Below are 26055 nucleotides of genomic sequence, written 5' to 3'. Positions count from 1 at the left end.
AAATTTTTTTTTTTTGATGAATGCACTTTGGAGCAGTTTCTATCTGGAAATAATGATTGTTCCATGAATCTCAAACATTAAAAATTAATATTTATTGTGATTTGAATTAAGTTTTATTTCAGTGCTGCATAATTCCATGATAAAATTTCCATTTTGATGCTGTTTTGGTAGTTACGCAGTGTACTGAAATGCTTTACGGTGTATTTCGGTTTTATCATAATTCATCATATAATTTTGTCCCAAACTATTACAAATCTAGTTCACCATGATCTTGAATCTTTATAATCAATGGATTCATCAGAATTACAAAAACATAATATTTATTCCTTTGAAAAAACAGTTACAAAAGCTACAAGTGCGATGCCTGTCGAGCAGTGCTGGTGTTGGCAGGACACTGGATACTGCTGGACGAGATCAACATGGCGACGCCGGAGACGCTGCACTGCCTCGGCAGCCTGCTGGAGAGCGGGACCTCGTCCCTGCAGCTGCTGGAGCGGGGGGACCAGGCGTGCGTGGAGCGTCACCCGCGGTTCCGCCTGCTGGGCTGCATGAACCCCTCCACCGACGTGGGCAAGAGGGAGCTGCCCCAGGGCCTCCGCAGCAGGTGTGCGCGCGCTCGTTGCTGTTGCCAGCGCTCCAGGGGTTCTCACTCCATAGACCATCATGCTCGGCTCATGGCGCACGCTGTTGCCAGATCTCTTGACAAGTTACGAACGAGTTCACGGGGGGACGGACTCCTTTGGAATGCCGTGTGGACATTTTAAGAATCAATTTCAGTAATTTACAATTTTCAGGCCTATACCATCACGCTCATAAATCTGTAGTTAGTCAATTTTTTAACTTAATAAAACAGTTCACACACAATACAAATTCATACGAAAGTTTTAATGTTCACTCGATAAATAAATAAACGATATCCGATATGCAATACCTTCAATTTTAAATATTTGGCAACAGTGCTTACGGCGGATGACGTGCATTAGAAAGAGCGAGAAATTGCCCATTTAATTCCGCACTGCAAGCTAAGAGTAGGATGCTCTGTAGTTGCCGTACGCTCTTCTGTGCTGACACACACTTATAGAGTGTGTGGAATTGGCTGAGGAAATATCTTGTAGCTTTCCTGAGCTGTAATAAAATGTTCCGTATCTGCAGCTTGGAAAGTGCTGGAGTATTTGCTCGTTATTTCTGTATGTTTTTAAGTGTTAACGCATCCTAGGTCATGCTGCATTGTTTATTTAATTTTCGTACCATCAGAATTTATTTATAAGAAAAAAACCATAATGGTGTCATTTTGAAGAATATAGTTGGTAAAAAATATTGTATACATTCAATTTGTTTTTTTTTTGTATTCTCATCTTCCTGTCCGAAGTTCGCACAGACCCAATTTGGACGTCTCCTTAAGTCAGTATCCAATGAGCGGGCTTTATTTGCCCGTATGTACGAATAATTGTGCAGATTATCCTAAAGGTCATTGAACCCGCTAATTTTCCCAGTCTCTACTCGTGATACGATCGTATACGTATTGGCTTTTAGTTCTTAGGAGCGTTTCAAATAACTTGAAATCCAATGACAAGGGTTTATTAAATTGTACAATAATTTGCATTACAGTCTGTAGCTGAATGATAGATCGTACATTGAAGGTGTTTGCCCCTGTGAAGTGTAGGGGAGTGCATGTTGAATGGCGGTGTTGCAGGTTCACAGAAATATACGTGGACGAGATGCTGGATCCCGTGGCGCTCATCTCGCTGGTGCAGTGCTACCTGCAGCCGCTGGGCTTCGCCCCGGCCCTGCTGCAGCGGCTGGTCAAGTTCTACCTGTCGCTGCGCTCGGGCGCCAGCGGCCTGGCTGACGGGACCGGCCGCAAGCCCCATTACAGGTGAGGTGTCGCACGGTCACTCGAGTCCACTCAAGTCCTCACGAGTTCGGAAATGGCGTAGAAAATGTTGTAACATGTAATATGTAAAACATTGGCTCTTAAACACTATAGATTCCATCACATCCGCCCGGTTTCACGCACGTTGACGCATGCCACGCACGCTACTGCTGACAGATGTTGATACCCTCGTCCTTACGGAATGGGCACCGTCTGCTCGTCTCGATTAGCACCCGGGTGTATGCAGCTGTATCGTTACATTCCAACTTTCGCCCTGCTGAGACTTAATTACCTCGGAACTTGACACCTCTGCTTGTTCCATTCTTTACCTTCCTGAACTGCTACCTTCAGCTACGAGAGCCTGCCTTTGTCGCCAGTTCTAACGTCTGTTAAATGCGCCTCCTGTTCACGAGTCCCTATCCTGAAAAGTAACAGTTCTAGACTGTCCATTCCATTATTTTTAAATAAGTATTAAAATTGAGATATCTTGTTCATGTGAAGATAGGTTAATGTTTTAAAAACCTACGTGATGTTTAAATTTGCATGCAATGTTATCCAAAAATATTATTATCGTAATAAATAATTATTTTCTATTTTGCCAAGGGGGTAATAAAAATCAAAGGCAAGCAAATGTTATGTTTGCATCAAATAAAGTTGTTATTTATTACATTATTACAAAAGACAAGTAACAGTATTAAAATTACAGTGTGAATGATTGATTTGTAGAAAAGAAACATGAACTTCATCTCCAGTCTTGTTGCACTTGAAAAAAACAAGTGTTGTTTTTGCTGGTAACCTTAATGTTACAAACATTTTTTCTTAATATAACTTAACAACTGAAAATTAGGCCATTCAATTTACAGATGCTTGCAATTGGTCAAAGTTTTCAATATTTAGTATGTATAGATCACACAATGCAAAGAAATGTGGTAGGGTTATACTGCGTTTTAGGAAAGCATATTACCAACATATAGAACATAGTCTTATTCTTCATGACTAGTGGTGTGCATTTGTTTCAACAAGATGAGTTGATTCTTCTAACGTTCCTTGAATTTTTTTTTTTAAATTCAAAGTCATTGAATCATTTTGTTAGCAAAATTTTTAAATGTTATGTTCAAATGTTTACCAGCCAGCTTGCTCAAGAGATAGGGAAGTCAGTTTGATTGGTTTTTAACGATAAGTTCTGACCAGCTACAGTGTATTTTTTTACCCAGGTGTTTTTTTTTTAATTGATTGATCCTTTACATTAATGCTTAAAGCTTTGATTTTTTTTTTATTTTCTCTGAGTAATAATTATTGATATTTTTCAATACCCCTGTGCTTTAAAAGAATTTACTTATGTTTTGTTAAATTTCTGCATGTAGATCATGGTGCAACTGTTGACTCAAACTTATTTGCTATGTTTGTCCATGCGGCAGCCTCCGGACGCTGTGCAGGGCTCTGAGCATAGCCGCGGAAAACAAGTGCGGGCACGCGAAACAGTCGCTCTTTGAGGGACTGTGCATTGCTTTCCTCACACAGTTGAGAAGAAGCAGCTACGTTCCTGTCGAGGACAAGATTCACAGGTAAACACAAGGACTGTTTGTAAGTGGTTCTGCTGTCTCGTTAACTATATGTACTTACTCCAATTACTGCAGTTAAAGCCTTTATTTACAATTTCTTTGCCATATATGCAGAATTTCTCTGCTCCTACAATTGACTGATTTTAATAGAAATGTAGTTTTTGGTTGAATTAGCACTTAAATTGAAATTATCGATTTTGAAAACAAAAAATAAACAAAAGTATAAAATCCATCAAATATTGTCTCTACCAATCACATCAATATTGTTCTCCAAGTTCACTGCCCCAGAGTAGACGTATTTCTGTTCCGAAATGTCAGTGTGCTAGTACCATTCTGCACACTTGTGTTTGAAGGGTTTGTGCTGCCAACAGTGGCTGCCAACTGCTCGTTACTAGCATTGTACTTAATAATGTGCGCAGGCTTTCACGGCCATTGTCTGAAGTAGCTTGGCATCTGAGTTGCAGCCGTGTCCTTGGTGGATAATTCACCGACGTTTCGGTAACTGCTCCTTGATGATGGCGACTGCAATGTCGACTGAAACGTCAGTGAATTATCCGCCAAGGACACGACTACAACCCAGAAGCCAAACTACTTAAGCACTGTACTTGTTTGCGGCAAGCAGGTACTAATGTTAATGTTTGTCATTTAGGCTTGTGTTTGGCTCGAAGCATCCCAAAGGACCGCAAGTGGCGCTACCGAAGCCGAGTGATGAGCCAGCAGTGCTTGTCGAAGGATACTGGGTAGCGCAGGGAACACTAAGCATCACCACACCACAGTCCAAGGTACGGATGGAGAAGCACCGTGCCTTTCAGTAGCTCAGGTTCCCATGTCTGTTTCAGGACTTGACAGCAGAGTCGAGGCGACGAGTCGGCAGAGCGTAGCGAAAAGGGCAACACTCATGAGTGGGGTGCTCGATTTTGGAGGTGGGAAGGGGGAATATTGAGTGCCTCACTCTTGGGCAAGCATTATTGAAGCGACGCTACAATGATGCATTTTTCTTTACGCTGGAAACTACAAAACGTTTTATCTTAACCTCATAATTTTAATTCTTTGATTTCACTTGTAAATATAGATCTATTTTCCGTGCATAATTAATTACATGTTTTTCATGTTTTTTTTTCTGCCATACAAATTTTCTATTCCTTTTGTTCTGAATTTTTACTAAGTACCAAATAAACAATGAAACGTAATTCACACCGATTGGCAGTAAGTGTGCTTCATTGCACAAATTACTGCCATGATGGTTGAAGATCAACCGCTTCTCTCCTGGAAGTGACAGTGCTTCCTGGGCAGGCAGCCAATCAACTATCAAATTTATAGATGGGTGCTGCTCTGTAGCAATGCTGGTAGTTAAAAAAACCCGTGTGTCCGACACTAGAATTAGCACGTGCACACACAATATTTACACGTCTACACAACAGTGGTTGCATATATTCTGGATTGGTACATCCTAGGATGTTCTTAAAGTTGAAAATATTTTTATATTCTCTGCTTATGTATAAATTTTCATTCAAACATTTCATTTTTAGTAAGGATATAGATAAATGTGGAGCTAAGTGCATCAGAAGAATTTGCAATGAAATGTAAATTGAACCCATCAAATACTTGTTCAATTGTCAGTAAAACAATGCTAAGTAAACTTTTGCAATTAATAAAGTTTTTTTTTTTTTTTTAAATTTTAGAGACATTTTTTTTATCCACAAATATGTTTTTATCTGAAACAAATTTTGCCAATGCTAGAGGTTTTAGCGTACTTAACTCTTTAAGTATTGTATAATGCTAGACAGAATATTAAATGTTATGATTATATTCCATTATTTTATTTTTTATTTTTAGGGTGCAGAAGTACTTTTACCATATACAAATTTCATTAGTGACTAAAAAGTAATACATATATATTTCAACTTCTTGAAATTAGTGTCTTATGTTTGACTGTTTTTACTTAATACTTATTTACCTTGTACTGAATTTCAGGTGGCCATACTTTTTTCATGAGAACATTAGTATAACTTTTCCTTTTTCAGAGATTAGGAAAATTAAATGGAGTGATTAAGCTCTAAAACCTCTCCCTCGCTTTAGGAAGAGCCAAATATGTATTTGTGAGGTTGCTTTTCATATTGTTCACACTGATAATTTTGTGTGTATGTTTATAAAAATAAAATTGTAATTTAGTTTGAATAGTCACATACGTAAAATTAAAATTGTTTAATTCTTTTTTTAATTATTGCATTTGCAATCTTGCATGGAAATGGAATGTTATCCATAATGAGTGACGTATCTCCTATCAGGGGCCAAACAACTAAATTTACAAAGGGGGGGGGGGGGGTCAATATACTGTTTTATAAAGAATCATTGATCCCCCCCTATTGAAGCGGGGATGTCCGGGGGTCCTTTTCCGGGAAAATTTGTATTTCAAGGTGGAAAATGGTGCTATTTAAGCAGTTTTGTCATCTAAAAATTGATTACACAGCTCTTTCTTTACCCCCGTTTGTTCCCACTTCAAGGTTTCAGAGGGAGGGGGGGGGGGCAGAATACCCTTGCCCCCCCCCCCCCCCCTGTTTTTGCACCCCTGACTCCTATGTTCACCTTAAAATATTTAACATAGGTCCCGTTCAATCAGGACACAACATTTTGCAATGCTTGCCATGCGCGACAGACAGACAGACAGACAGGCTGTTGCGGTGCCGTGCAGCGTCGTGCCCGTGTGTGCCGCAGTACGTGCTGACAGAGACGGTGAGGGCCAACCTGAGGGAGCTGGCGCGGGCCGTGTCGCTGGCCGGCTGCCCTGTGCTTCTGCAGGGCCCCACGTCCGTGGGCAAGACCAGCCTGGTGGCGCACCTCGCCGCCGGCACGGGGAACAGCTGCGTGCGCGTCAACAACCACGAGCACACGGACCTGCAGGAGTACGTGGGCACGCACGCCACGGACGACAGCGGCCAGCTCGTCTTCCAGCACGGTGAGCCCCCCGCGTTTCTGCGCTTGCGGTGCGGAGACGCGTCTGTTACACGGTCCTGATGAGGAGCAGTAGCCGCTTCTTCGAGACGGCCGGGGCAATGTCTGCCTGGGAGCGGCGTGCGTGTGTTTCTGCGCAGGTACACGAGTTCCCAGTCTACGGTCTCGCAGACACCGCCAGGTTGCCAATACGAACACACATGCCGGATGGCAAGCTTCAGCCGTGCCGCCACAGGCTCGAGATACTGATAGAGGGGCGGGCAATTGACGCGAATAAATCAGAAACGCCTATTAGACTGCAACAAGGTACAACCCGCACCAGAGGTTTCTTCCTTGTGACTGGCGGCCGTCTAGCGAGAGAAGTAGTTTCTTTTTTTGACCGTGCCACTGAGGAATGCGTTTGCTTCCGCACTGAATCACTGTGATTGGTGTTGTAACGATCGGCATGCGCCTGAAAGAAATTCACCCAATCACGAAACACGGGAGATGCTACAGTTTTTTAATTTGTAACTAATCTCAGAATCTTTTCGCGAAATCTGCATGGCCCTACTGATAGATTATAGTGGGCAATACAGCCCTCACATCACGAAGAGTATCGCTAAGCGTAGCACATAAAGTAAATGCAACCATTTTTCTTTCCAGCCTCTTTTTATTAAAATGTTTTTACTTTCTCAACCAAATTTATCACAGTGCCTCAAAAGAAGTTTGTACTTCAGAAGAGTCCTTATTCATGAGGTTGTTGAATATGGAGTTGACTGCACTTCGTGTGTCCACAAACAACCACAAAAAATGAGATGATATTTTATTTTTCTTGTTCATATTGCTTTTATCATCAATACACAGCATTTGCAGCTTTTTTTTATATAAAAAAAAGCTATGGATTTTTAGTGAAATATAGTGTTTGGTATTTTCCTTGCTGTGTGGTGTGTGTATGTTCTGGTTGTGTGGAAAAAGGGAAAAGGGGGGGGGGGGGGGGTGTTTGCATGCACCAAGGCTTCCCTGGCTTGACTCAAAACATTTCCATGAATAGGAAATATGATTTATGCTGCTGTAGCCAGATGGGTTTTCTTTGAGTTCTCTTATTTGTTCAACCATGTCTCTGTACTTGCTCGTATTTCACTTCATATAATTTTTCGGAATAAATTAGCTAATTTGTAAATTAATTTAATAAGAAAATCCAGTAAAAAAAAATTTGTTTACGTAGTTGTTGGTTCATCTTGTCTGATTTGACAAGATGGTTGCTATTTATTGGTTATTGAAAATACAAGATTTGTGTTAAACGTCAGAAATATGGTTGATGTGTTTTAAAGGTGTGCTGGTGGAAGCCATGAAGAAAGGTCACTGGCTAATTCTAGACGAGTTGAACTTGGCTCCCTCGGACGTGCTCGAAGCATTGAACAGACTGCTGGATGACAACCGAGAGTTGTACATCACCGAAACACAGGAGGTTATCAAAGCTCACAAGAACTTTCGCATATTTGCCACACAGAATCCTCCTGGTGTGTATGGCGGGAGGAAGGTATGTAGTGGTTTGTGTTTTCGTATTTTAAATTACTACTTAATTTTATACAGATGCGTTTCTTTTTTTTTTTTTTTTTTGTGAATACTCTAAATGTCTTATGTCAAGCAATAAGTGTTATAATTGGTTGTGTATTTGAACGGATCAGGTGCTGTCTCGAGCGTTCAGGAACAGGTTCGTGGAACTGCACTTTGACTCAATCCCAGCAAGCGAACTGCAGGTGATCCTGCACGAGTGCTGCAGCGTGCCTCCCAGCTGCTGCCGGAGCCTCGTGTCTGTCATGAACAAGCTGCAGGTGAGTTGTCTGGAATTCCTCGCTGCCTCGCTGCCTCGCTGCCTCGCTGCCTCGCTGCCTCGCTGCCTTGCTGCCTCACTGCTCTCACTGCCACACTGCCTCACTCCCTCGCTGCCTCACTGCCTCACTGCCACACTGCCTCACTGCCTCACTGCCACGCTGCCTCACTGCCTCGCTGCCACGCTGACACGCTGCCTCACTGACACACTGCCATGCTGCCTCACTGCCTCGCTCCATCATTCCCTCACTCCCTCATTCCCTCATTCCCTCATTCCCTCACTCCCTCACTCCCTCATTCCCTCATTCCCTCATTCCCTCACTGCCTCGCTGCCACGCTGCCTCGCTGCCACGCTGCCTCGCTGCCTCACTGCCACGCTGCCTCACTGCCACGCTGCCTCACTGCCTCGCTGCCACACTGCCTCACTGCCTCACTGCCACGCTGCCTCACTGCCTCGCTGCCACGCTGACTCTCTGCCTCGCTGCCACGCTGCCTCACTGCCACACTGCCACACTGCCACGCTGCCTCACTGCCACACTGCCACACTGCCACCTGCCACACTCCCTCATTCCCTCACTGCCACACTGCCTCACTCCCTCATTCCCTCATTCTCTCATTCCCTCACTGACTCACTGACTCGCTGCCTAGCGGCCTCACTGCCACACTGCCTCACTCCCTCACTGCCTCACTGCCTCACTGCCTCACTGCCACACTGCCTCACTCCCTCATTCCCTCACTGCCTTGCTGCCACACTGCCCTCAAGGCTCATTGGCATTACCACCAAAAGCTTTTCTTAACGAATATTGGCCATTTTAAATCACAATTGTGATTTTTATTAACTTTTTTCCTTCTATTGTCTTTATACTTAGTTTGTTGCTGCCCATGAAAAATAAATAATATTTTTATTTCATACATATTAGTAAAAAAAATTGTTTTGTCTATGTCTTTATGTATTGTTTTGTCTTTGTATGCATAAGTGGTTTGTTTTTGTGGCCACCATCCAAGGCTATAAGCCGTAGGTAGAATAAATAATGGCTGATGGGTGTTGAAGAAGTAGTTGTAGCCCCGACTGTGTGCCGGCAGCTGCTGCGGAGGGGCAGCGCCACCTTCGCGGGCCGGCAGGGCTTCATGACCCTGCGGGACCTGTTCCGCTGGGCCAGGAGGTACCACGTGGCCCCGGGGTTCGCCACGCCCACCTTCTACGACTGGGACCAGCACATGGCGGAGGAGGGCTACCTGCTGCTGGCGGGCCGGGTGCGTCGGCCCGAGGAGCGCGCCCAGATACGGGACGCCGTCCAGCAGGTCTTCAGGCGAGCCGTGCGGCCCGACAGCCTGTTCGACCGTGAGCGAGCTTCTCTCTTCGTTTGCACTCCTGCGTGTCAATGCCTGTTTGACCGTGAGCGAGCTTCTCTCTTCGTTTGCACTCCTGCGTGTCAATGCCTGTTTGACCGTGAGCGAGCTTCTCTCTTCATTTGCACTCCTGCGTGTCAATGCCTGTTCGACCGTGAGCGAGCTTCTCTGATTTCATTTGCACTCCTGTGGCTCCGAACTGCTTGGTCACTGTCTGTGCTCTTAAACTATTAGTACTTTGTTTGTCTTGAACCATTGCTTCTCTGGGTTTTCTTGTCTCGAGTGATGCCATCAGTGGCGTAGCCAGGATTTATGTATAGGGGGTGTTAAGAAGCATGCGCCCCCCCCCCTCCCCCGTATGAAGCGTGGGGTCCGGGGTCCTCCCCGGGAAAATTTGGATTTTAAGGTGTAAAATAGTGCTATTTTAGCAGTTTTCGGTACTTAAATTTAAAATTTGTATTTGTAAATAATTTTATTAATTTTAATATGAAATTTGTTTGAGTGATGAATAAGAAATTAATTAAAGATTTGGTGCTAAAGGGGGGGGGGGGTTTGAACCCCTAAAACAACCCCCCCTTCCTCCCCGGCCACACCCCTGGATGCCATATCAGTCACAATTAGTATTCTTGTGTAGAAAGCCACATGTGCCATTGGAACTGCTTGTTCCAAACATGCTTGCCTTTCGCTGCTTGTAAACTTGTGAATTTAGTAAAGTGGAAACTGTAATACGGTTGGGGGGGGGGGGGGGGGGGTGATGTTACATAGTAAAAAGCTCTATAATTGCTGTTAGGAAAGTGAGAACAGCTTAAAAAATAATAAAAACTAAATTCAACTTCATGCAGGAAAAATATTGGGGGAAAAAAAATTAGTTTTGTATTGTACGAGGGTTATTTTTTTTTCAACCTCCGATCGGCTGTAATAAAAAAACGGGAATGAATTGGGAAATTATTTTAATGTAAAAAAAAACGTACGTCTTTACTCTATTTTTCCACATAATCACCGTGCAGATTGAGGCATTTGTCGTACCGATGCACCAGCTTTCCAATATCCTCTGCATAAAATGATGCCTCCTGCCCATTCAGCCACGTTTTAACAGTGCCCTGCAGTGTGATTACAGTTTCATTTCTCCATGGCATGCCCATTAATCGATACCCTAATCGCTCGTACACGAATCGACACGTCTCGTAGTGTTTACCCCCTTCCACCAACCATGTGGAGCGGCCAACTCACACCTCAGTTGAAGCTTGGTTATGGGAATGTCAACATGGCTGCAACGATAAACTGTACGGCAAAATGCGAGCTGCGTGGAGTCATCCGTTTCTTACAGGCAGAAGGGCACACTGCAGCAGAAATCCATCGCCGAATGAGTGTTGTGTACGGTGAAAACTTTATGAGCGATGGCGTTGTGCGAGAGTGGTGTCGGAAATTCCGCGAAGGCCGTATTGATGTTCATGATGAAGGTGGCCAAGGAAGGAAGTCGGTAGCAACAGATGAAACAGTTCAGAGAGTTGATGCAGTTGTTCGTGAGAGACGTCGATTCACAATTTCAGAACTGTCTGAACAATTTCCCCTCATTTCAAGGTCAGCCCTATACGCCATTGTTACAGACAATCTCGGATACAGGAAAATCTGTGCCTGATGGGTACCCAAGATGTTGACTGACATCAACAAGGAGCGGCGAATGGCATCAGCCTTGTCGTTTTTGCTGCGTTACGCAGACGATGGTGAACACTTTTTGACTCAAATTGTGACAGGTGATGAAACATGGATTCATTTCGATAATGAAGAAACAAAACTTCAATCAAAACAGTGGATGCACACCTATTCTCCAAACAAGCCGAAAAGGTTCAAACGGACATTCAGCACCAAGAAACAGATGGCTACAGTGTTCTGGGATCACCAAGGTGTGCTACTGGTTGATTTCATGGAGCCAGGGACAACAATGAATGCTGCTGCATACTGCGCGACACTACGACGGCTAAGACAGTCGATACGCAACACGCGGAGAGGAATGCTGACATCTGGTGTTGTCTTGCTTCATGACAACGCCCGACCGCATAGTGCCGCCGTAACACAACAACTCCTTGCAAGATTTCGATGGGAAGTGTTTGATCACCCTCCTTAGAGTCCGGATTTGGCACCAAGTGACTATCACCTTTTCCCCACGTTGAAAAAGTGGCTTGGAGGACGACGCTTCAACACCAATGATGAACTGCAGAGCACTGTTAAAACGTGGCTGAATAGGCAGGAGGCATCATTTTATGCAGAGGGTATTGGAAAGCTGGTGCATCGGTACGACAAATGCCTCAATCTGCACGGTGATTATGTGGAAAAATAGAGTAAAGATGTACGTTTTTTTTTACATTAAAATAATTTCCCAATTCATTCCCGTTTTTTTATTACAGCCGATCGGAGGTTGAAAAAAAAATAGCCCTCGTATGAATTTTTAGTAACGATCTTATTCAAGTTTTTTGTGTTACAAATACTTTTATAAATAATCTTTATTGTAGGCTAAATTTTTTAATTTTCAAACCATTTGTTCTGAGTTTCAAATTCTACCCAAATCTTTGCTTTGATTCATAGAACTTTAAGGTTGCTTAACAGATTAGACCTACTACTGCATGGGATTATGTTAAGTATTTGACTTCTTTGTGTATGGAAATATGTGAAACATTAGGCACACTTGTGTATAGTATTATGTTAAATATCATGAGAGCATGTAAAATATTGTATAATTTTTGTCTCGTATAAATAAACAGAAATCTGTAAAAAAAAAAAAATTTTTTTCTAATAAGTTTGAAAGTTAATTATTGTAACACATGTAACTGCATGACCTTTGACTTGTAGTGACTGCCGACACATCGTTGGTGACCCGCCACATCCTGCAGAAGCTGACGTGTGTGCCTGCGGGGAAGGACCTGGTGTGGACTCGGAGCATGCGGCAGATGGCGGTGCTGGTTTGTGAGTGCTGCTTCATCTGTTTCCTGTTGTGATGTTCAGTCAAGTGTGGAAATATGGTGTATTGACATGTATTTTGGTGTTATTTTGGCTTTTATCACAATTCACCATATAATCGTGTCCCTAGTCATAAGATACCTCAATAACAGACGAGAAAGATAAATGTCAAAAAAAAAAAAAAAAAAAAAATAGACAGCACAAAATACACAGTAGGCGTTCTAGTTCCACAGTTCTCATTTTTAATGTTATTTAGCTCTCAGAACATTTTTTTAAAATTTTTATTTTATATGTTTTTGAAGTTATACTTGTTTATGCACATTATGAAAAATAATGAGAGTGAATTTTAAAGATATGTGTACACCATACAACAGAATTTTCATATGATGAAAAAAAAAGGCTATAGAAAAGTCTACATACAAATAAATTTTATATATATATATATATATATATATATATATATATATATATATATCTCTCTGTGTGTGTGTGTGTCTGTGTCTGTATGTGGTGTTGTGTTGTGTGTGTGGGTGGTTGTGTGTGTGTGTGTAGGTTTTTCTTTTAGTGATTGCTGATTGATATTGAATACTGGCCCATATAATTTAAAAAAAAACTATTTATTGTGAATATTATTGATAGAAACTGTGTTTGTAAACTTTTTCAAGTTTATTTTAAAATGAGATCATGTTTCCATATGTGTATTTTGTTTTCATATAAATCATAAATGTTACATTATTATTTAATAAATAATAAAAATTGATAAATTAGAATAAAAATGCAGCATATTTATTGTTTTTAATTTATTAATTATAGGGATTATTTTACTTAATTAATTTTAAACACATGTGTTATTAATATTGAATGCTGGGTAGTATATGCAAATTTTTTTTAAGTCTTTTGAATTTATTCTTTACCAACCATATTTCCAGTACTTTTATTATTTCATTTCTATTAATTATTTTCATTCATAGTGAATGTTAGATTTTTTTACTACGCTATGTATTGTACCTACAACTTCTAACACACATACGTAAGTGCGTGCACCCATTATTATTGTTTCAAGTTGCTTGTAAGTTTTTGATAGACACGTGGGTGAAGATTGTAGACGATGAAGTGCGCGCTGCGTGTGGAGAAGGCACGAGCGGCCGGCCTGTCGCAAGGTCCCGCTAGTGACCGTCCCCGGGCGTTGCAGGCAAGGCACACCAGTACGACGAGCCGGTGCTGCTGGTCGGAGGGACGGGCTGTGGCAAAACCACCCTCTGCGAGAAGATGGCCGCCATCAACGGCCAGCGCTTGTACACCATCAACTGCCACATGAACAGCGAAAGTTCAGATTTTCTCGGAGGTTTGCGTCCGACCCGAGACCGCTCTCAGGTACACACTTATCCGGCCCAATTTTCAGTTGTAAAATGTTACGCAGACTAGGGACAGGGCGACCGTATCTTAGATTCAGCGATTCCGTTGACTCCTTGGGATTCAAAGATTCACAAAATTAGACATAGGACTCGTATCAGATTCATACTTAAATAAAATAATTTAAATCACATGGCATTCTGGTTATGTTTGTACAAGAGAGCTTATGATTTGCATGATCATGATATACTAATTTAGAAATTATATTTTATGTGTTTTCAGCGCTTAGAAAGAAAAAACATATATTTTCATCTTGAAAACTTGCAATATTTTTTTTTTTTTGTAAATAAACCCACATCAACAATGAATCGCTACCATATCACAAAGGTAATATAAGGGACCCTAAGAAATTGTAAAATGTGTAATACGCTAAAATTCTAAAGTTTTTTGAAGTTTCTAGTGTTGATTGATGCCATTTTGTTACAATATCCCTGTACTTAATAGATTGTAACACAAGATACAAATTTTGATATCTCAAAAACAGTATATTCTCTACTACAGACATAATCAAAAGTATCTATGAATGACACAAACGTGATAAGTTACTCTTTGTGTTGTGCGTGAAAACAGAAAAAAAAATCACTTTGTAACAATATTAACTGTGCTTGAGGTGAAATGCAGCATTGCGAGACATTTACCGTAACTTTTTTTTTTCCTTCAGGACAAGCAGATGGCGATGTTTGAGTGGGTGGATGGCCCTTTGGTTCTGGCGATGAAAGAGGGAGGCATGTTCCTCGCAGACGAGATCTCTCTTGCTGAAGACAGTGTTCTCGAGAGGCTAAACCCGTTACTTGGTAAGTAGTTATCAGTTTCGTCATGTAATGCGAAAGAATATTTCCAGTATAGGTGTGCTGGTACAGTTCTGTGATCTTAAAGGCAATTAGACTGCCAGTCAATACTACATCATCAGCAACTGTTACCAGCCTGTGTCCGGTTCAGCCAAGTTCCTCTATCCTCTACCATTCCTCATTCTTCACTTTATTCCAGTCTTCTATCTCCTGCACTCCTTTAACTATCTGCTCTTCCCTTCTCCTCTTTGGTCTTTTTTTTGGGTTCTTCTTCCTGTCTACTTCAACGCCATCATTTTCCCAGTCAATGTAACAGTCAATAAATAATTTAAGGTGGTGGTGTCTCTTAATAATAATTTTATCGTAACTAAGTTTTCCAATGGGGTCACTATAATATATGTACCGTAATTACCCATGTGTGGGTAGCACATAATTATGCAGATTTTTAGTTTGAAAAAATTGTAGCGCTACCCATATGCAGATGCGACCCTTCTGCCGGTAAGTACGGTTAACTTTCTGCGAAATGGAGGCATGTTTTCCACTGTGAGTGTTTGCTGTGCTGTCCAGAGCCGGAGCGAGTGCTGCTGCTCTCCGAGAAGGGCTCCAGTGAACCTGGAACATTGTCGGTGAAGGCCCATCCTCGGTTCCAGTTTGTCGGCACCATGAACCCTGGAGGAGACTTCGGCAAGAAGGAGGTACGTGACTTGAGCCGCCGAGCCTTGATGTGTTTTGGTCTTGGGAGACTGTGTGAGTGAGAGCTGTTGCAACTGGGTGCGGGATGTTGTCAAAATGGCCAGATGCCGGTTGATACAATTGATACTTGTGGACTGTGCTAGCTGTCGGTTAATTCACCAGTGACTTAGTGACTGTTGTTTTTCTTGTCCTTGCAATTTGCTCTTATTTTGCAGTTGTCGCCCGCTTTGCGCAACAGGTTTACGGAAATTTGGTGCGAGCCCTTCTCCGATCGCAAAGACCTGGAGGACATCATATGTTTCTACCTTTGCCTCGATGCACGGCTGAAGGGTGAAATGGCGTGGAATATTCTGGAGTTCATAGAGTGGTACAAGTCGGAGCCTCTGGCTTCAAAGTAAGTGTGTTAACTCGTGGCGTTTTCCCATTGGAAATGGTTTTCAGGTACTTGATTTGAAATTAATTTAGATTTTTTTTAAAAGTTGTGTCAATGTATTTTATGGTTACGCATATGGACAAAGATGTTTCTACTTTGTTTTTCTTGCAAGCTAAATTTTACGTTGTTGCTTAATTACTATAATTTAAAAAAAAAAATTTTTTCATCAACAGAAAAAAAGGTATGTAAATATGCCTGGTAACTTAACATACGTAATAGGTGTCATTGTTGTCGTACTTGTAGTTTTTAATTTAGCCTGGTTTCGGTCTGTTTTTGGTCTCGTTGAACGTGCATGCTTGTTCCTCTATCGTGCATGGGCCATTTATCCGAAGTCTGTGCTACTTCATGATTGCAGGGTGACGGTGAGCATTCGCGACATCCTCACGTGGGTGAGCTTCATGAACAGGGCGCTGGAGAGCGGCAGTCTGCCGGCCCACCTGGCCTTCGTGCACGGCGGCATGATGACTCTGGTGAACGGGATGTGCGTGGGAGACACGGGGAGCTTGCGGTGAGTGGGCTGGCGCACCCAGGCCATCTGGGCCGTGCTTCCGGTGCTGGCGAGGTTTCAGTATCTGAAATGTTTGGAAATGTCATCTACTTGAACATATAGGTGTGAAATAATCTTAAACGATACAAATAGAAATGAAAAGAAAAAAAAAACATACACGGAACTGAGTCGGAAACCTTATACACATATCAAACAAAATCATTCATGCATCAACCGTGCTGGATGATGTATCGCAAATGAAAATTGGGGAAAAATAAAGGGACGTGAATGCCCGTTTTTGATGCTTAAAAAAAACCAATACGGCGTACAGATTAGGTAGCCCAATTGTTGAATTTTTAGTAAATTGCATCTTGCTATTTTTTATAGCATGGCTCTGTTTCTGGGGAATCTGAGGTTAGGAGATAACTATCGTTTTGTCTGCAGCCTGTTTAGTCACCCCTGCTTGTGGGGTGGGGAAAGAAAAGGATTTTTTTTGGGGGGGGGGGGGGGGGGGTGACACACTAAATCCTGTAGATAAGAATGTGACAATTTGTCCTCAGGTCAAATACCTGCCTCCAACTTATCTAGCTGAGGGAGGAAAACCAAATTTCTCATTCACGGAAGGGACACTTCCAAACATGTTGTGTACATTTTATTTTGTTTTTCTTTTTGTGGTGACGGACAAGATTTCAGCATGAATTACAAGTGACACTTATTTTACAGGGTTATCGAATCTGAAGACTTCGAAACAAAAGCCTTGCACAAATTTAAAGAAATCCTCAAGCTAGAAGCTGACATTGAATTAGTTCCCAAGAAGCTTCACAACTTCATTCATTCGTCAGACAGAATGTTTGGCCTGGGTGATTTTCTAATAGAAAAAGGTTTGTCATTCGCCATAATAAGTTTGCATAGTTGAAATGGTTAAAACATTTAATGCATAAATTTTACACTATGTTGCTTGTTTATAATATTTAAAAACATAATGCGTGAATATAGTAAATTGAAAAAAGGAAAATATTTAAAACTTTATGATTGATTTATCTCCTTTTTTTTCAAATTGATTTTGGAACTTCAAAATTCCTGACCTTTAAAATCAAGTCTTTTTTTTATAGTTAATATGTAGATTAAACAAAATATTTGAATGATATGGTCTTTTTGTATTAATATAAAATGAAAAATTAAGGATGGAAACCAACTTGGCTTACGCCAGTTTGAATCGTTGAACTCTGTTCATGTAAGATTTCAAAAGTCGAACGTGCTTAATTAGTAAGCACCTACACCTGCTCTTAATCTTAATCCAGCAAGTTTTCCGAGAATGATTGTCGTGTTACCACAGTCTGTCATCTCTCGGTAGCCGTTATTTATTAGCTTTGAAAAGTGGTTGCCCGGCTGACAGGCCGTGGCGCGACTGGCAGTGTGGGTTTCGTGCACAGCGAATGGAGTAGTGACTCGAGCCGGTGCTTGTTCCCACAAGGTGACGCGGTGGACTGCCGTGCAGAGCGAGCGTTTGTGTTCACGACGCCCCAGACCTGCGAGGCGGCGCTGCACGTGCTGCGCTCCATGCAGCTGCACAGACCCGTCCTGCTGGAAGGCAGCCCCGGGGTCGGCAAGACCGCCTTGGTCCAGGCCCTCGCCAGCTGCGCCGGCTTCAAGCTGGTCAGGATAAACCTGTCCGAGCAGACGGTGAGTTGCAGTATCGTCTTGTGCTCGTGTCCCTACTGTTGTACGTCTGCCTTGCTGGTGATGGTTGGCATTACTGATAACAGGTGAAGGTCCAGTTCCGGTTATGGCGCCTGTATATGTAACACGTTGAACGGACAATAAAGAATATTAAGTGCTAACTACGCGTACTTGCTTATCTACAACTTTATACCTATGAACACAAGTAAAACAAACGACTGGGGACAAGATTATGTGGCGAGTTGCGATAAAAACAAGATTACACCGAAAAGCATGTCAGTGCACCATGTAACACCAAAATGTAACTTAATACACCACAAAGCACCGAAATGCAAGTAAAAACATGAAATATCAAGATTTTTAACAACAACACTCATTTTAATCAAAATAACATAATATTTTAATTCATATATTGAATTTAATGTATTTAATTTTGAATAACCTTTGTACCAAAATGTATGTACTAAAGTGATTGGAATAATTTTTTATTTTTATTTTCATGTGTTATTAAATAAGAAACTCATTTTTACAATGCAAAGTTGGTACATTTTTCAACAGATACATATACTTTCCGATTTATTTTTACTTTTTTTTTATTAGTTAGACATTCTAATTAAAAATTATTATATTGATATTAATGTAAAAATGCATTATGCATCAGACAAAATTAGTATCAAGAAAAATTTAATTAGTGATATTTGTGGAATAATATGCTACCTTTATGAATAAACATGATTCATAAAAAAGAAAAACAACACCAATACGAAATTGGCCTTAAAAATAAAACCATAAAATTTTGTTTCCGCTTATTAGCATACTTGTATGTAATGTGTATTTGATTATAGACTGAAAGTGTAAAATTAAGTGTTTTAAATTCCAGTCTGGACAAAAATATCAAGTTAGCTTCCTTATAAGTTAGTCTTGACGTTTGAGGTGTTTTGCAAACCTTCTTACACCCTTAACTTATCTGAAGATACGAGGTATGTGTTTTGTAATGCAGCATTAACATGTTTCATTTGCCGCACATTTTGTTTGGTATCTGTCGTCATTCAATGATAAGTCAGTCCGAATTGGTATTCTGGTTAGTGTTAAATTGTTGTTTGAAAGAGTACGAGAGTTTGTCAGATCAAATAAATATATGGTGGTTTAAATAATCCATCATAGTAGTAGTAGCAGGGGCACAACAACTAAATTTCCAAAGGGGGGGCAATATTCCTTTTTATAAAGAATCATCGATCACCCTATTGAAGCGAGGGGTCCAGGTTTCGTCCCCCCCCCCCCTCCCGGGAAAATTTGTATTTCAAGGTGGAAAATGGTGCTATTTAAGCAGATTTATTATCTAAAAATTGATTACACAGCACTTTCTTTGCCCCCGTTTGCCCCCACTTCAAGTTTTCAGAGGGGGGGGGGGGGGGCAAAATACCCTTTCCCCCCCCCCCCATTTGTTTTTGCACCCCTGAGTAGTAGTAGTAGTAGTAGTATTATTAGTAGAAATTATAAATGCAGCCTCAAACAGAGAGCTTTATAGTAATTATGTAGTATGAAGAAGAAATTAAAATTTTTTTTTGTGATGTGAACCTTGCAACTCTACTGTTGTTGTAGGATGTGTCGGACTTGTTCGGCGCTGACTTGCCGGTGGAGGGCGGGGAACCGGGCCAGTTTGCGTGGCATGACGGACCGTTCCTGCAAGCTCTGAAGGCGGGCGATTGGATACTTCTCGACGAGGTTTCAATTACATCTACTTCTCTCATATTCTCAAATATTCTAAAACCATATGTACCCAGTTGATGTGTTGTGAAATGATATATATATTTCGTTCATCTAAAATGCTGGAGTATGTGTACCATTGTTCTGGTCTAGTATTGATTATCGTGTGTGTGTGTGTGTGTGTGTAAATATTGGCTCATTTGTAGACCCCTAAGGATGAGCAAATTTCAGTGGGTTATGAGGTTGTGGTTGTAGTTTGCTCCGTTAAGGAAGGGCTACTCTTTAACTGAACATGTTGTTAGCAAGAGATGTGTTAGAATATAAAACAACTAACTTTTTATTTGATAACAAATCTAGTGCCGGAACTACGTGTTAGTCATCTTCAGAAATTTAGTGATTTTTATTGAATACGTGTCCTTGTAATTAAAAACATTTTTGTATTGTGAATATTAGTGATGGGATTTTATAAAGTTGATTCGAGTTTAAATGAGTGAGGTTATGTTCCCATGTGTAAAATTTAAAATTTTTCTCAATTATTTTACTGAATGAAACAATTAATTTTACACCTTTATATATACTAATATGGAACAGTGAGTCTTTATTTAATTAATTTTTGTTACAATAAATTTAAATATAGTTCAGTGTGTTAAATCAAGAAGTATAACTTCTAATGCACCTACGTACATAAATACACACAGAAATTTTTTTCCGTGTTGTTTAATCATGTTATGGTAAATATACCTGAAATCTTCTATTTTTGTAATGTAATTATTTTATCTTATTTTTTTTTTTATATACCTACGGTAAGATAGTAACTTGCAATTACAATTTTATTGCTTTGTATTTTATTACATGTTTGTTTTTAATGTTTGCATAATTCATACATACGTACACAGACACACAAAAATATGGTAGAGTTATAATATTAACAAACATAAGTTGTAACTACCATGTATGAAGAAAAGTCATTAAGTAGTGAGTCACAATATTCACAAATTTATTTTATTTATTTTAAAGTAGTAGCAAATGCTTTCCAAGAATGTTAATAGATGACAGCTTCACTCAGCTGTATATTAATTTAATATTATCTAGGTAACATTTGCATGCATGCATCATTTAGTTTTAAATCTGCGATGATGCGTGATGATTGTACAATAGACTAACATCATCAAGTTCTTGAGTGGCTGTATTTATATTATGCAGCTGGTATTGAGCACTCAAATACGATGGGATGTGTGCATAAATATGGGTTGAGGTGATGTTGAGAAATAAAAAATAGTTTTGAATAGAATATTATTGTTAATTATTTTTTTGTGACGTATTTAATGACTAAAGCATATTTAAGTTCAGGTTTTTATTAATAAGAATGTTGATTATGTACAGTTTCATTAACACTGTTCTCAAATGTGATTAATTTCAGCTTAATCTTTCCTCCCAGTCAATACTAGAGGGCCTTAATGCATGTCTGGACCACAGAGGAGAAGTGTATATTCCAGAACTGGGAAAGACATTTCACATCAAGAAAGACTCTACGAGAATTTTTGCTACCCAGAACCCTATAGCAGAGGGTGGAGGTCGCAAAGGACTCCCAAAATCTCTTCTCAATCGATTCTTGAAGGTACCTCCTCAAAATGGGGTTTTATATTGGTTTTAACTTAACCAATGGGCTTTTATGATCCTGTTTATTTTATTCAAGCCAAATATAAAATTATTCTCCAGTATTGAAATTTTTTTGAAAACTTCTTAACATAGACGTTGGAAATATGAAAACAAACTAAAATTTAATATATAAACTTGTCATGAAAGAGCGTAAATATTTTATTTGTAAAAATGTATTTACAAGTTTATGGAAAAATTTTATGTATGTATTTTTTGTGTTTTAAAGTATAAATTAAATATACATATTCAGAGATGTAATCCAAAATACTGTTAAAATCAAATGTTTGATAAAAATATACAATTATCCAATTAATCTTTCATTAATTATAATAGAATCATATTTATTCTTTGTTAAAACGAATTAAAAGAACTAAATAACTCGTACATTTCAGATGATATGTCAGCCCTGTGTCTGAACTTTATTGGTTATTTAATTCTTGCAAAAGTTTTTTTTTTTTTTTTTTTTTTTTAAATATATAGTAAGTAAGTATCCAAATTTGAGTGATTATTTTCTTGTTGTTAGGTGAGCCTAAATTTTACAGTAGCTATGGGAAGGTTTAAAACTAGGTGCTGCTACCAGGAGCAGAGTTAATGCTTGGTTCCTGATGACTAACTGTGTGGTGTTAGTCAGTGGCGTAGCCAGGATTTGTGTGTGGGGGGTGTTAAGAAGCATGCCCCCCCCCTCCCCCCATGTATTAAAGCGGGGTGTCCGGGGGTCCTCCCCCGGGAAAATTTGGATTTTAAGGTGTAAAATAGTGCTATTTTAGCAGTTTTCGGTACTTAAATTTAAATATTGTAATGGTAAAAATTTTATTAATTTTAATATGAAATTTGTTTGAGTGATGAATAAGAAATTATTTAAAGATTTGTTGCTAAGGGGGAGGTTTGAACCTCTAAAACCCCCCCTGGTGTTAGTGTCAGAGGAGGAGACCCTGCACCGCAGCCCGTGTTGCAGGTGTACATCCGGAGACTGCGGCACGACACGTACAGGCACATCCTGCAGCAGCTGTTCCCCGAGCTGTCCGCGCTGCTGCTGGCCCAGTTCCTGGACTTCGTGCGTCGCCTGCTGGACGACGAGGCGCCGGGGCCCGCGGGCGGCTTCAACCTGCGCGACGCCTGCCGCTGGTGCCGGCTGGTGTCCCGGGACCACCGGGCCCTGGGACCCGTCTCCGCGCTGCCGGGCCCGCCCGACCCCCGCGGGGCCGCCGAGCTCGTCTACTTCGGCCGGATGCGCTCCGACGACGCTCGCGACAGGGTGAGCTTATATTGATGGTGGTAGCTATCGTTATGTAGTATTATTTCTCAAAAAATCTGAAATTAATAAAACTTTAACACATAATTAAATACAAAGTTCAAAAATCAATTGTGTTGCAAAATTTCAGCACCAAGTGGCTATATCAAGATGCTTAAACATTCTCATCTCTTACACAAGAACAGCAAATTTCATGTTTAACTTTCGGAAATAATGAAGAACGGCGATATTGGATATATTTATAATTTTAATTATAGTGAAGTTCTTGTTAATATAAAAACGTAACCGTCTCTGACATATTATTTAGTGTGGTATATATTTTCTTATTGTTTCCCATATAGTGAGATGATAAAAAAATTTGAACATTTCCCTCATTTTGCATTTTCCCGTTTTTTACATATTTTTTTACTGGTCCCTTGAAATATGTAAAAATAAGGTTCTACTGTACTACTAGTTCTGTGCGATGCTTCAACGTAGCGAATCAAACAAAGCTGTTGTTAATATTCCATTTGCTTTTCATTTTATTTGAAGCTTCGTTAGTGATGCAAAGCTTTTCATCTGATCTGAAGATCTGTATTTGTTGCAAATTTTTGATAAATTGAATCCTAAGGTTTGGTCATGAAAATATTTTTTTTTTTTGTACTGCCAATGTTTTGCTTGAATAAAGTTTTGTTACTTTAAAAAAATCAAAATGTGGCACTCCATTTGCTTTTTATGAATGCTCAATATTAATAATTTTAATAATTTTTTATTGAATGTTGTTATACATAGGGCCTAAATGGTTCATCACTAAATTTAAGCATAACAGATATTTACTTCCATCATATATTTGATAAAATAAGTGTAATGCAGATTCGTCAAGAACATTATTCGCAATTAAATGTTACTTCGTGAATATTTTTAAATTTTTAATTTGATATTCGCTTCACTTTTTTAAAACTAGTATGTATTCACACAGGTCTACAAACAACATATGAAAAATTATTTACTATCTTGTACATAATATTTAATACTTGAGAGGTCCCCTGTTCACTAAGTGTGTAATGAGAAGTCTCGTAGGCTACCATGACTTACGCAGCAGACTTGTGGAAGGGGCGGAAGATGTCGGAGCGTCCGCCAATGCCGAGAGAACTTCGCCTGAGGCAAGACTCTCATTCAGGGGTCTTGTTAGTGTTGTGATAGTGTAAGAGGTGTAGTATAGTGCTTCTAGAATACTGGCTAAGTTCGTATGAACCATGTTACGTAAAACTGCGAGTGTCGCTCCAACCAATACACTGGTAATGAATGTTGTTCGCTATGGGTTATCTACCTATATCAGCGAGCATCATGTTTCATGCTAGGGGGAGGGGTAGCCAATGAGGTAGGTACAAGTGTGAATGATTGGCAGAGCATGTTGAGTAGGTGTGAAAAGGGAGGGGTCCCTCTCCTCATGCCGTAGGCGAGTCTCAGTTCCTGGAAGTACATAGATTGGGCGGGAAGCCTCAACCATGCTTACTTGCTGGTTGGAGCTCTCAGAGATCTATGCCCACCCGGGCGTGTTTGAAGGTGGTGACCATGACTGAAACTCCTGCGTAACTGCCTATTGTTGGGGTGCGGCTGTTACGTGGCATCGTAGTGGTGGGGACTAACGTCTGTTGACGGTTACGATGCACGACGTACGTCAGTCATATTGGTCACTGACATTATAAAGTCTGTTTTTCAGTACTGGTCACCAGAAAGGAAGTGTGGTACGCTATTTGGGTGTATTCTCAATCGTTTTTATTTATCGAAGTGGGATAATATTAGAGATTCGCACTGCTGTAGGCATGAAAGTCTTTATTTTACGAAAGGATAGGTTAAAAGTTACGTACGCGCACCATATTGCTGCAGAAATGTCCTCTCGTGTTGAATCGAACACCATTTGTTCACAAAACTGAATTGAAACTAATAGTTTAGCTGCATGACGCCCAGCAACGCTGAGAAACGGTAAAAGACTGACGAAACTATTTACAGATGGCACTGCTGAACAGGACTGGCCGCCACAGTGGCGCACTCACGATCAATGGCGCCAAATTCAAATATTCAAACCACCACACATTCTAGCACTATGCCCAAACACCATTCGTGTGGCTCGTGGCAGCCTCGCGCCCGGACGGAGGTGACCCGCGCTCGCCTTCGTGCCGGCAGGTGAGGGGGCTGTACGACGCCGCGTTCGGGGAGGGGGTTTCCGCCCCAGACTTCCCCGTGCTGCGGGTTGGGAGTGAGGGCCTGCGCGTGGGCGACCACGTGGTGCGTCCCGGCGCGGCGGGGCGTGGCGACGACCACCGCTGCTGCCGCGGGGCGGAGGCAAGGCTCTCCCGCCCTCGTCGCCGGCTGCTGCTGCGGTCCCAGGTTCCCGCGCTGGACGCCCTGCTGAGCTGCGTCACCATGTCCTGGCACCCCTTGCTGGTCGGTGCTGGCCACAACCACGTTTCATTTCAGATAAAAATATTTTATTTATTTATTTATAGTTGTAACATGCCAACTAACAGGACAAAGCCTTTAATGGTAGGCACACGATCGGACACAAATACACTCACAATAATAAACATAAATGAAAAAACACAAAACAATACAATATAGAAACAAAACACACATAACAAAGACAATAAAACAAAATTCAAATGTTACAATTTAGACAACACAGAGCTAAAACGCACATGATCATTCAGAACTAAGGAAAATAATTAAAGTCTTTATCAAATTTATTAAGGTTGGTTATTAGCCTGAAGATAAGATCATTATTTCTGTTAACTGTACATAAAGTGGAAGTTAAACGACTGTTAAAAGGAGGTACTCTTAAACCGGTGTTGTCAAGTATATATGTTTACAGTTCAATTTGTTAGTATGACAGTTTTTAATGAAAATAGAGTCAAGTAAATAAAGTTTAAATAAACACTTATGGTCAAATTAACTTAAAAAAAAAAAATCCCTCTTACTTGAAAACTACTTAAAATGACACTTTTTTTTATTTACAATCATTATTAGTTGGCCTATTAACTATTGATGGCTTTATGTTGAGTTCAGGGACATAGTGTTTATTTTGCAATATAGTATTCAACATGTAAGAGGTTTTTTTTTTTTTTTTTAAATAAATTTGTTTGTAGGGAAAAATATTATACACTTTTTTTTTTTTTCGCAAAGACATGAGACTTATTTCATTGGTCCTCCGGCAAAAATTGGGAATTAGACACCTCGTGATTTTTTCATTAGACTTATTAATCTTATAAAATTTAACTTTGTTAATTTTATAAAAATATATACTAGCTATCTAAGTCTAATTGTTCATTGAAAACCTGCCACATCTTGAACACAGTGTAGTAAAAGTTAAGCGGAATTTTTTTTAAATGCCTGCTCTTGTGTGAAAGATGATGCTGACAATGTTTTATGAAGTGGGACGGGAGCCGATCTTTTTCTTTTG

At 40.4% G+C, this 26055-nt stretch overlaps 1 protein-coding gene across 1 annotated transcript in view; it reads left to right on the top strand.

Moving 5' to 3' along the window:
- LOC134537439 (midasin-like) overlaps positions 1-26055 on the top strand; it is a 109504-nt gene that overhangs the window by 16308 nt on the left and 67141 nt on the right. The window contains 20 exon segments of the mRNA XM_063377875.1: positions 391-604; positions 1694-1876; positions 3292-3438; positions 4085-4217; positions 6151-6391; positions 7698-7906; positions 8055-8201; positions 9283-9541; positions 12397-12510; positions 13697-13878; positions 14579-14711; positions 15273-15400; positions 15614-15792; positions 16187-16339; positions 17042-17199; positions 17793-18001; positions 19601-19723; positions 21126-21323; positions 22320-22619; positions 24783-25043. Of these exon segments, the coding sequence (XP_063233945.1) occupies positions 391-604; positions 1694-1876; positions 3292-3438; positions 4085-4217; positions 6151-6391; positions 7698-7906; positions 8055-8201; positions 9283-9541; positions 12397-12510; positions 13697-13878; positions 14579-14711; positions 15273-15400; positions 15614-15792; positions 16187-16339; positions 17042-17199; positions 17793-18001; positions 19601-19723; positions 21126-21323; positions 22320-22619; positions 24783-25043 (3671 nt within the window).

The sequence above is a fragment of the Bacillus rossius genome, chromosome 12, assembly GCF_032445375.1.
Source record: "Bacillus rossius redtenbacheri isolate Brsri chromosome 12, Brsri_v3, whole genome shotgun sequence".
NCBI lineage: Eukaryota > Metazoa > Arthropoda > Insecta > Phasmatodea > Bacillidae > Bacillus > Bacillus rossius.
Note: the sequence above shows the minus strand (reverse complement) of the source record. Positions and strands in the feature narration are given on the sequence as shown.